Source organism: Arachis duranensis, chromosome 3 (assembly GCF_000817695.3).
Source record: "Arachis duranensis cultivar V14167 chromosome 3, aradu.V14167.gnm2.J7QH, whole genome shotgun sequence".
Classification (NCBI taxonomy): Eukaryota; Viridiplantae; Streptophyta; class Magnoliopsida; order Fabales; family Fabaceae; genus Arachis; species Arachis duranensis.
The window spans coordinates 29,844,334-29,856,279 of NC_029774.3; the positions used below are offsets into that span (position 1 = coordinate 29,844,334).

General features: G+C 33.8%; 1 protein-coding gene across 2 annotated transcripts; it reads left to right on the top strand.

Moving 5' to 3' along the window:
• Positions 1-1,029: 1,029 nt before the first annotated feature.
• On the top strand, positions 1,030-9,241 carry LOC107478428 (glycerophosphodiester phosphodiesterase GDPDL3). 2 transcript variants are annotated; one of them, XM_016098564.3, is made up of 10 exons: positions 1,030-1,381; positions 2,593-2,722; positions 3,577-3,870; positions 4,005-4,117; positions 4,207-4,705; positions 5,656-5,694; positions 5,804-6,088; positions 6,387-6,529; positions 7,205-7,688; positions 8,602-9,241. In XM_016098564.3, exons 2-10 carry the CDS (start codon positions 2,602-2,604, stop codon positions 8,895-8,897), a joined length of 2,274 nt encoding a protein of 757 aa, XP_015954050.1. In that variant the 5' UTR covers positions 1,030-1,381; positions 2,593-2,601; the 3' UTR covers positions 8,898-9,241. The 2 variants fall into 2 exon arrangements, with proteins under 2 accessions (XP_015954050.1, XP_052115097.1); XM_052259137.1 differs by lacking the exon at positions 1,030-1,381 and having other exon boundaries at positions 2,152-2,722.
• The last annotated feature ends 2,705 nt before the right edge of the window (positions 9,242-11,946 follow it).

The window sequence follows — 11,946 nt, forward strand, 5'->3', positions numbered from 1 at the left end:
AAAATATTATATATATATATTTATTTGTATTTATCTTTTAATATTAATATAATTTATTTTTATATTTAAAAATATTAACTTTAAATATTTTTTATTTTAAAAAATATTTTTAACGTTTTTTTTAAACACTATGACCGTTTCTTTTTTAACAAAATAAAAATTAATTTGTTATAAAAATAATTTGTTTAATCTAGAATCAATTAATAAAATATCAATAAATAAAAATTAAAATAGATTAACTAAATATATTTTTATTATTTTCAATGTTTAAAAATAAATTCTCTTCTTGTAAATCAATCTACTTTTTAAAAGGTAAAAAATTGAAAATAAAAATTATTTTTTAAAAACAAAAATAGAAAAACAAAAACAGAAAATGTTTTAATAAATCAATCAACCTCTTAATGTTTCACCTTAACTTAAATAGCTAGACTTGTAGCGATTGTTCTAAGCAATAAAACTAAATATTAAAGATAAATTTATCTTTTAAAATTTATGAAGGATTGAAGTGTCAAACAAAAAAGTATTGAAAATTGATTTAGGAAATTATTCTAATAGTTAATATATGTTATTATCCAACTGTGATTTATGCTTATTTACGAGAATAAACTAGCTATCTCACAAGCGCTAATTGTCTCTATTAACATATATATTTTGGAAATTGATGTTCTTTTATATTTTTTAAAATAAAAACCTAAAAAAATTCTCAACAATTAGCATTTAGCACTACCATCGTCATCAATCAAACACAATAATAATATTAATAGTCAATCTTCTACTCTTCTTATCGAATCGTATTCACACCCTTAAAAAAACAAAACGAATCGCATTTTTCAAGTTTTGCAAAGTCACCATCCCACATTGTCCTCTCACTAACTCTGTTTTTACGTGCGGCCTGGACCCACACAGAACGTGGTCGACATCAGTCAAAACCGCGGCTTATAGCTCAAGCCAGCTGGGTTTTTGTGCCTTTGACAATTGACATAGATTTATTTATTTTAAAAAAATGAAAGCTCAAGCCAGCTTGGCCTCACTATTACCTAATAAAATTTCTTGCGTCTTGAAGTAAATAGCGTCCTTCATTCATCTCTCCATATTTCTATAGGAGTTGTCCATCACCGCTTCCACTAATTAGAATCACCGCTTCCAAACATACTCATCACATTCTGTTCTTTCTGGTTTCTCCCATTGTTGCTAGCGTGGCTTGTCTTGCTGCTGTCTCAGCCTCACTGTTTTTTCGTGTTTGGTGTTCTGGGCTTCAGATCTGCTTTGTTCTGTTTGTTGCTACGGTACTGCTCCGTTATATTAGTTTCTCACTAAATCACCATTAGCCATCGGCCCGTTTGCTTGCTTCGCTCTCATCTTACCATCTTAGTACTAGCAGGTATTGTTCTTGTAGAGTACTATTCTTATCCATAAAAAAAAAATATTAAACAAATTTATACATAAATAAATAAAATTAATTTTGTATTGATCCAAAGACAATGAAAAAAAGTTATATTCTTAAATTTTAGAATATTAATAAATTTACACATTGAATAAAATTAATATTTGAGTACATTTATAGTATAAAAATTATTTTTTATAAAAATAAAATTAATTTGATTTCTTTATGATTAAATTTATAGGCGTTTTAAAGTTGAAGAGAAGTTAGCTTTTTGTTTCTTATTTCCTTTCTATGGAAGATTGGACTTGAATCTAGAGTTACTCTCTTCTAATTAAGTTTTCTACTTTTATTTGTGAATTCTTGTCTACTTGATCACTCTTCTTTTTAAGTTTTGATTTGTTAATATTAGAGCAAAAAGAATTGAAACTGTTCTATTTTTCTTAATGTGGAATGATATTTGTACTATGTTTGTGTAATTTTATTTGTATATAGATAATTTTTTTATTTTTTATTCTTTATCAATTGTTTTTATTTATTAAATTTGTAAAAAAATAATAAACAAAAATTACTTAAAATAATAAATCATTTATTTTTTAAATAAAGAGTTTTGAATTTAAATTTTACAAATAATAAAAAATATTTGTGTTAATATATGTGACAAAAAATATTTTAGAAAAAAAATTATATATCAAATTTTTATCAATCTTTATAGTATACAAAGTGAAACAAATTTAACTATTCTCATTTCTAATAATTGCATTAATCACTTTCCCTGTAATAAAGTAGGAAAACATTGTTAAAAATCCTATAGTTAAGTGAAAAACATTTTCCTCTAGAAAGGCTTCAAACTTTAATGTTAAATAAATGGAAAAACAGAGAATTAGATTCTGGAAAAGAAAAATATCCTAATGTTCTACATAAAAATGTGATATACATAACAAATGATTATTTTACTATACATTTTTTTTTCTCGACAATAAAGTTTTTCCTTTTAAATCCAAAAAAAATTTGGTCAAGTTAGACACTCTCCCTATATTGAGTTACACTTTTATGGTATAAATAAATAAATAAATATAAATATGTGAACAAAAAAGGTGTATACGCTTGCCAACTTCACACAGGTTCTGCTTCTGGGTTAAAGAGCTCATTCATTACCAACTCTCTCTCTCTCTCTCTCTCTCTCTCTCTCTCTCTCTTAATCTGCATAGATTGCCGGAATGTGGAGCTCAAGTTCTTTGCAGCAACCGTTGCTTCTCCAACTTCTTGTTGTTCAGTCGCTTCTTGTAGCTGTTGTTTTAGCTCAGAGATCCACCACACCCGCGTGGAACACACTCACTGGTTTGTGTAACTTCCTTCTTTTAACTTACTAACGATCTGTGTTTTCATTTCTTCTGTTCTATACTCTCTATACTTTATTTGTTCTTTGGTTTTTGCGTGGAAACAAAGTTGGTGAAGCTACTTAATAGTAATGCTAATGTTAATTACTTAGTTTGAAGGGAAGTTGAAAATGAGTATGACACTTTGATTTGATGTCTCGTTGATTAGGATCCCCCGATAACCATATCTGAAGGAAAAAATAACATAAAAGTTTAATTTTGCCTTGTATATCTGAATCATCTTCCTAATATGATTGTCATCTTAATATCCATTCAATACAAGATTTAGCATTTTTTATGAAATAGTTGTGGGTTAAAGTAATGTAACAGTTAATTGGAATGTTTGCATGTTCTGATCACAGAGTGAGTAATAGTGAAGTTCTTCACATAACCTCCAAGTTTATCCGTTGTTTTATTTCTTTTCTTTTTTTTTCAAAAGAAAATATTAATATTCTCTTTTGAGCCACTCATGTTAATATTTCCCTTTGTGAAAGTCTAGGGAGCCAGCACCTATATTAAAATCTGTCCAGCAATTAACCAGCAAAAGAAAAGCGAGTAATTTCACACTATTGGGTGAAATCTTACACCATTAAAAATACCAATAATGACTAATTGATGGTTACAAATCACAAAAGGCCCCTAACACTCCTCCCTTCCGTTTACCTAGATGATCTCATGGTAATCAAAGTCCATTTGAGAGTCTAAATTTGGGAATTCCTACATTTAGTTGAGAGTTTGGTAACCTTGAATGCAGATGTTAGCTTTCTATGATGCTTGGTGTATTGAAATCCACTTATTGTAATTTTCTTTTTGCAGGAAATCGTCCGTTGGTCGTAGCACGAGGTGGTTTTTCAGGGCTATTTCCTGATTCCACAAGCCTTGCCTACCAGTTTGCATTATCAACCAGTGTATCTGATGTCCTTCTGTGGTGTGATGTGCAATTAACAAAAGATGGATTCGGCCTTTGCCTTGCAGATGTCAAGATTGATAATGATACTGACATTGCGAACTTTTACCCAAACAAGAGTACTACTTACTCAGTAAATGGTGTCCGCTCCACTGGCTACTTTTCCGTGGATTATACATCAGATCAGCTAGTCAATGTCTCTGGTAAGTTAAAAAATTACCAATGCAGCATTTTTGTTGTATGTGTTCTCTTATGCTGATCTTGTTACACTTTCAGTCTGTATAGTGTTTAAAGTTTATCTTTATATTGTTGCTGACAATCTCTTGTTACTTGGCAGTGGTTCAGGGAATATATTCTCGAACTAATCTGTATGATGGCTTGCCAATGCAAACTGTTGACGATATAGCTGCGATATCAAAACCACAACCAGGCATATGGCTGAATATTCAGGTAATAATTGGAAGAAATATTCAATTCTATCACAGGTTGCCTTTTTCTTTTCCCCTTGATCTAAGTGTTGTTTTCTCTGTTATTTTCAGCATGATGCATTCTTTTCGCAACACAAGTTGAGTATGAGAAGCTTTGTACTTGCAGCTTCTAAAAGGGTAGTTATCAGTTATATCTCATCACCGGAGGTTGGCTTTTTGAGAAGTATAACATCACGGCTCCCGAAAGTAACGAAGTTGGTATTCAGGTTCATGGGACAGGATGTTGTAGAACCATCAACTAATCAAACTTATGGTTCACTCTTAAAGAATCTTACATTTATCAAGACATTTGCTTCTGGAATTCTTGTTCCCAAGGGATACATATGGCCCGTAGATTCAGGCCTTTATCTGCAGCCTCATACCTCATTGGTCTCAGATGCACATAAAGCAGGGCTGGAAGTTTTTGCATCTGATTTTGCAAATGATAATCTAATTAGCTACAATTACAGTTATGATCCTCTTGCTGAGTACCTCCAATTCATCGACAATGGTGACTTCTCTGTTGATGGTGTGCTATCTGACTTCCCCATAACACCATCTGAAGCTGTTGGTAAGTTATTTATTTATTTATGATAGGAACCACCAAGAAATATCCTAGAACCTCTTTCTTTTGTAAACTTTTAATTCCATTAAGAGCTCTGTCTCTAACAATTTATTTCTCCATTATCCGGTCTCGCAAATCCATTTCGATTTTTTTAAAGCCAGTTATTGTTGAATTCCATGATTAATTAGGAAAATAAGAGAGTTAAGTATTCAGCAAAATGAAAGAAAAAACATGTTACTCTTATATGACGTGTCTAACATGAGAGGAATACTCACATCTATTTATAACAGTATAAAACCCTAATACACTAATACTAATAAGGAAATAATGATATATATATATATATATATTTATAGTGTGAATTTACATACCAAATGATGCATGATCCTGGAATTTGGTGATTAATCTTTCCCAAACTTAGCGTTTCTGTTAGCAAGTTTACTTTACATATAATGAGAATATGGGATTCTTGCACCTTTGATGAGGGTTCCAGTGCCACTAAGGTAGTTGTAATCAATCCTTGATGAAAGAAAGGGCACCGCCACACGGGTCTCGTTTATTCTTATTTTGGCCTTAGGGGATTCATGTCCTACTGTTGATTTTAGCATGCACATAAAGTTACTGAGATCTGTTAGATAATAACCTATAGCATACATATAGTTACTTAAAAATCTTTTAGTGAGTGACCTATCAGCTCAAGGCATTATTGATTTCACATCCTAATATGCTTCCTTCTCTAGGTAGGTCTGTGATCCTGATAAATAATATATTATCTACTGTTAAGTTACTATAATTGTAGATCTCATCACATTTTCTAAACACAAGTTTGCACTCAGTTTTTTGTTGTGGCCTTTACATCCTTAAGCCTATGAAAATGACTGCGTGTATACATTTATTTCCCTCTCCTACTAAGTTCTCACTAAAGAATTCGTTTGTCTCCAATGCTACACTTGCAGATTGCTTTGCACATCTAGGAACCAATGCCACAAAAAAAGGTACAGCACTGCCCTGTTCTGATTTTTGGAACATGTACTGTGACTGTTCGTTAGTAATTTCCTTATTGTTTCATTGTATAATGCTGTTCTGACGTTACTCATGTTTCAGTTAACACTTTGGTTATCTCAAAATATGGAGCAAGTGGAGATTATCCTGCTTGTACCGATTTAGCTTATACAAAAGCCATATCAGATGGTGTGGATATTCTCGACTGTCCAGTTCAATTGTCTAAAGATGGAGTACCATTTTGCTTGAGTTCCATTGATCTTATAGAGACTACTAATGCCGCTCAGTCAACCTTCAGCACACTTGCCACAACTATCCCAGAGATTAAGTCTGGCAATGGCATATTTACATTCAGCTTGACTTGGGATAACATAAAAAGCCTGACCCGTAAGTCAACGGAAGCCTTTATAATTTTCAGTTAGTTGTATGGTCTATCATTTTTCGTTATCTCCTTATATGCATTTTTGTAATCCTGTCTTGTTGTCCAAGCATAAGTGTTTTGTGGCTTACAATTCCTCTTTATTGGATAATCAACATTTCACTAATCATTATCATGACAACTTTATTCCTCTTGAATCTTCTGCTGTCTTGTAGATTGTTGCCTGTAGTTTTTGTCCTTTATTTTTTAATTCCTGAAGAAATGAAATAAATGCAAAGTTTTTTGCTTTCGCTTTTTCCCTTGCAGCCTCAATATTGAACCCCTATACCAATTATTCATTGAAAAGAAATCCAAAGAATAGGAATGCTGGGGAATTTGTAACATTATCGGATTTCCTATCCTTGGCAAAAAACCAGACTTCTCTGTCAGGTGTCATGATCATTGTTGAGGTGTGTTATTCAATGCTCGCAATTCCTGTATAGGATTCATTTATTAGCTGTAATTTGAACATATTATCTTGATAAAAATAAGGGTAAGTTTTTGTGTGAAAATGTGAAATGGTTTGGGTTGACTTAAGTTACTATCTAATAGTCCATTTGAGATGTGTCGTGTGTATTATATATAGTGAGATAATACAGTTATTACACCATTACATCATATTTTAAAGGTTTTCAGAGAAGTTAATATGTTATGATCTTTCCCACAATTTAACATTAATACTAAATTGTTCGATTCACTTTCAAAATCAAGGTAACAATTGTTTTAAATGTATAACAAGTCAGTACTATTTAATTCCATTTTTCTTGATATCTAGTTTTTTTTTTTCTCAATAAAAAAAAATTGGCTCAAATGATGATCATGATAGATAACTCAATAGTTGGATCAATGATAAAAAATTATTGAGAAAGTGCAAGTGCAGGTGTGCCAAGTCTTGCATTGTTAATCAATTCCTCCCTATATATTTTTTGGGAAATTCCTCTATTGAAAGTTTGAAAAAAAGAGATTGCTTATGCTTACTGTCCAAAATCATATTCCTGCAAATTTTCAATAAAAAAAATATTTTTGGTTTCTTTCCTTTCATTTTCCCCTATCAATTAACATTTTAGTTTCTTTCCTCTCATCAGAATGCAGCATATCTGGCAAAGAAGCAGGGGTTAGGTGTGATTGATTCAGTCATGAATGCTTTGAGCAAAGCAGGTTATGATAAACCGGGACCACAGAAAGTTATGATTCGATCCACTAGTAGCTCTGTACTACTGAAGTTCAAGGAGAAGACCAATTATGAGCTTGTCTACGAGGTTGATGAGACTATCAGCAATGCAGATAATGCCGCCATTGCGGATATAAAAAGCTTTGCAAGTTCTGTGGTTATCAACAAGGATTCTGTATTTCCTCAGGATGTTCTCTTCTTGACAGGCACTACAAAGACTGTGTCAAAACTAAAATCTTCTAACCTCTCGGTTTTCGTGGAAACATTCAGCAATGAGTTTCTTTCTCAGGCATGGGATTTCTTCTCAGATGCAACTGAGGAGATCAACTCATATGTTACAGGAGCAGAAATTGATGGTGTCATCACAGACTTCCCAAAAACTGCAAATAGATACAGAAGTAAGTGATAGCGAATTCTTTTATAACATGGCTCCATTTCACCTCTCATTGCTAAATATTATGCACAAATACTTCAATTTTGATCATGTATGCTTATATCTATCAAATATTGTTGCCTTGGGTTTTTTTTATTTTGTGTCTGACTTTACACCAAAGATAAAATTCTTTGTTCTATCTATTATTTGAGACAATGTCATATTCATAGTAGACTAAATTCCCATAGTAGTTTCTGAGATTCACGCCTTGCACCAATTTAGTCCCTGAGGTTCCAATTGTGCTATTATCGTCCCCAAGATTGATCCTCGAGCACCATAGTAGTCCGCAATGACTTGGCAAATAGAGTGATGAGTTGGTACTCCAATGCCACGCTAGATACAGGTGAAACGAGGTTTGCTTTTGGCACCCAATTAAGGCAAAAAGGAAGAAGTGTTTGTATAATCAAAGGCTTGTGCAAACCATTTTAGATGCCATCATATACCAAAACGATGTCGTTTCTGCTTTTGTTGGACACCAAAAGTAAACGTTGTTGTTTCACCCGTGTCCCGCATGGCATTGAAGTGCTCGTTCATCACTCCGTTTTCTGTCGCTGCCGGAAAGGAATCGAGGGACCACTATGGTGCTCGGAAATCTATCTAGGGACGGTAATAGTTCAATTGGAATCTAAAGGACCAAATCGGTGCAAGGAGTGAATCTCCACTTTGGGGGTTTAGTCTCTAGAATAATTACTAAAATGTTTCTAGAATTGTATATATAGGTATTCAGTATCATATTTGAATACATCTTTTATACTTAATAGATATTGCGGTATTCATATTTAACATTTTTCATGAAAAGTATTTACATATCTTGTGGTCGATAGTCGCATTCTTACTGGTTCAGTTCACCAATATAGCTACTCCCCATTCTCCTGCAGGGAACAAGTGCTTAAATTTGGGTAACAAGACACCTCCTTACATGGCACCTGCTCAACCAGGTGCTCTTTTTCAAGCCATTCCGCCCGGCGCAGCACCACCGGCTCCTGCACCGGTTCCACCTTTAACAGTCTCTGAAGTGATAGAGCCACCACTGCCCGCAGTTTCCAAAATATCCCCATCTCCGGCTCCTGCCGGAACCAAGACAGGAGGTCAGGGGAATGCACAGTCCAGGGTCACCATCTGCGCCGCCTTGTTAAGTTTGCCCGTGCTACTAGCTTCCCTTCTTTTGATTTGAGTGCATCATCTCCGTTCTACCCTCCAAAGAAAAGTGAACCATAAAAGAAAAAAAATGAAACAAACAGTTCAACATTTTCCTCGGCTCTTCTTCGATTAGGTGGCGTGAAGCTTTTGCTTGAGACTGCATGAATCCAGATTTTTTTTTTCTTTGACACATACAAATTCATTTTCCTATATGTTGTAAAAGTTATTTTATGTTCATTCTTCATTCCTACTCCCCAAATAGCTTCGTGGTATCTATGAATACAAAATCCTGAATGGTACATATCTAAGAATTCATTTTGCATTATGTTGTTTTGTATCTTTGGTTATAACTTATATAAGGTATATTTAATTTAATAATTATATAAAGCTTGATATCATGATGAATGAAAGTTATCCAAAAGCATATGAATAGATAATTTCTTTCATTATATTCCTTTATAACTATGTTTCTTCGAATGTTTAATTGGTAAAAGATACCATATTATGACAATATGACTTATTAAAAGAGAGGTTAGTATTATAGATTATGGACGTGAGAAATTAAATAGGTTTAACTCAACATTAGCAGGTTTAACTCAACATTAGCAGATTTAACTCAACACCAAATATTAATTCAAAAGGCTGGTTGTTTTAGATTTTTAAAGATTTTTTTTTTTTTTGCACCAGAATATCTATCAGTCGGAACCCAATGACTAATTCCTTGGGAATTTTTAAAGATTATTAAACCTTCATTTTTTTCCTCCAAAAGTAGACAATATTTATTCCATCAATTAAAATGAATACAATGTTGTAGTTTTTGTCCATGCTTGGACAACAAAACAAAAGAAAGGCGTTTTTTTTTTATCATATTTTTAGTGCTTGTTTTGCTATTAATTTGATAAAAAAATTTAATAAAATTTTTTAATCTTTTAACATATTTAATAAATTTTTAATAATAAAAATAAAAGTACAAAACAAACAACAATAAAGTCTTGTCCTGCTAGATGGAGTCGGCTACATGAATCAAACGACGCCATTAAGCTCTGTCATGTATCATGTCTACCGTGAGACCGTTTACATGTAGATCTCGTTTGACGACCTCATGGATGGTCTTCTTAAGTTTTCCTCTATCTTTCACCCCTTGTCCATCCTCCATCTCATCCACCCTCCTGACTGGGTGCTCTGTCGGTCTTCCTCTCACATGTCCAAACCACCTGAGATGCGATTCTACCATCTTTTCCACAATGGGTGCTACTCTACTCTCTCCCTTATATTTTCGTTCCTTATTTTCGCGTATGACCACTCATCCATCTCAACATCTTCATCTCTACCACACTTAGCTTATATTCGTGCTCCCTTTTGGCCAGCCAACACTCTGTACCATAAAGCATAGCCAGTTTTATAGCAGTGCAATAGAATTTACCTTTAAGTTTTAAAGGTACCTTTTTGTCACATATAAAACCAGATGCACTCCACCATCTTGACCAACCTGCTTGGATCCTATGATTTACATCCTATTCAATCTTTTCATTATCCTGTATGATGCACCCAAGATACTTAAAACTTTTAACTTTTCGTAGGATATTTTCTCCAATCTTCACCTCTATATTAAGGTTTTTCCTTCGCAGACCGAATTTGCATTCTATATATTCCGTCTTGCTACAGCTTATGCACAGACCATACACTTTCAGAACTTCTCTCCATAAATCCAACTTCTTATTCAGGTCTTCCATTGACTCTCCCATAAGGATGATATCATCGGCAAAAAGTATGCATCATGGCACAGGCTCTTGGATGTGCTGTATGAGTACTTCCAAGACTAATGTGAAAAGGTATGGACTTAAGGAAGATCCATGGTGTAATCTTATACTAATGGGAAATTCCTCTGTCACACCACATTGAGTTTTCGCACTTGTTGTGGCTCCATCATACATGTCTTTAATTGCACGAATATATGCGATCCTTACTCTCTTCTTTTCTAAAACCTTCCATAAGACCCCCCTTGGCACCCTATCGTATGCTTTTTCCAAATCAATAAACACCATATGTAGATCCCTTTTATTACTACGATATCTCTCCATCATCCTTCTTAACAGGTATATTGCTTCGGTGGTAGATCTTTCTGGCATAAAACCAAATTGGTTCTCTATTACTTGTGTCTTTTTTCTCAACTTCCGTTCTATCACCCTTTTCCATAACTTCATAGTATGACTCATGAGCTTGATCCCTCTATAGTTTCTACAACTTTGTATATCCCTCTTATTCTTGTAGATAGGTACCAATATGCTTTTCCTCCACTCATCAGGCATCTTCTTTGATTTTATAATCTCATTAAAAAGCTTGGTTAACCAATTGATACAATTTTCTCCAAAGCCCTTCCAAACTTCAATCGGGATATTATCAGGTCTTACCGCTCTGCTATTTTTCATCTGCTTTATAGCATCTTTTACCTCAAATTCTCGAATCCTTTGGTAGTAGTCAAAGTTTTGATCTTCTTCCCATGTGCATAACCGACCAATGCTCGGAAGAGTCTTATGCCTGTCATTAAATAACTCATAGAAGTAGCTCTTCCACCTTTCATTAATCTTCTCCTCTTGAGCCAACACCCCTCCGTCTTTATCCTTTATGCACTTAACTTGATCCAAATCTCTCGTTCTTCTTTCACGGCTCTTTGCGATTCTATATATACATTTTTCTCCTTCTTTCGTGCCTAAAGACTGGTAGAGAACCTCGTATGCTCTTGTTCTTGCTTCACTTACAGCCACTTTTGTCTCTTTCTTGGCTGCCTTATATTTTTCTCAATTATCTGCATTGCGGCATAAAAATCACTCTTTAAAGCACTCCCCTTTCACCTTTATCTTTTCTTGTACACTCGCATTTCACCACCAGGATTCCTTGTTTCTTGGTCCTATCCTTTAGATTAACCAAAACTTTTTTTTGCTGTTCTTTTGATAACTTCTGCCATTTTCCTCCACATCTCCTCAGCGCTTCCATTCTCCTCCCATTTTGTCTCTTCTCCTACCCGTCTTAGGAAGCTTCTTTGTTCCTTACCTTTCATCCGTCATCACCTCGTCTTTGGGTTC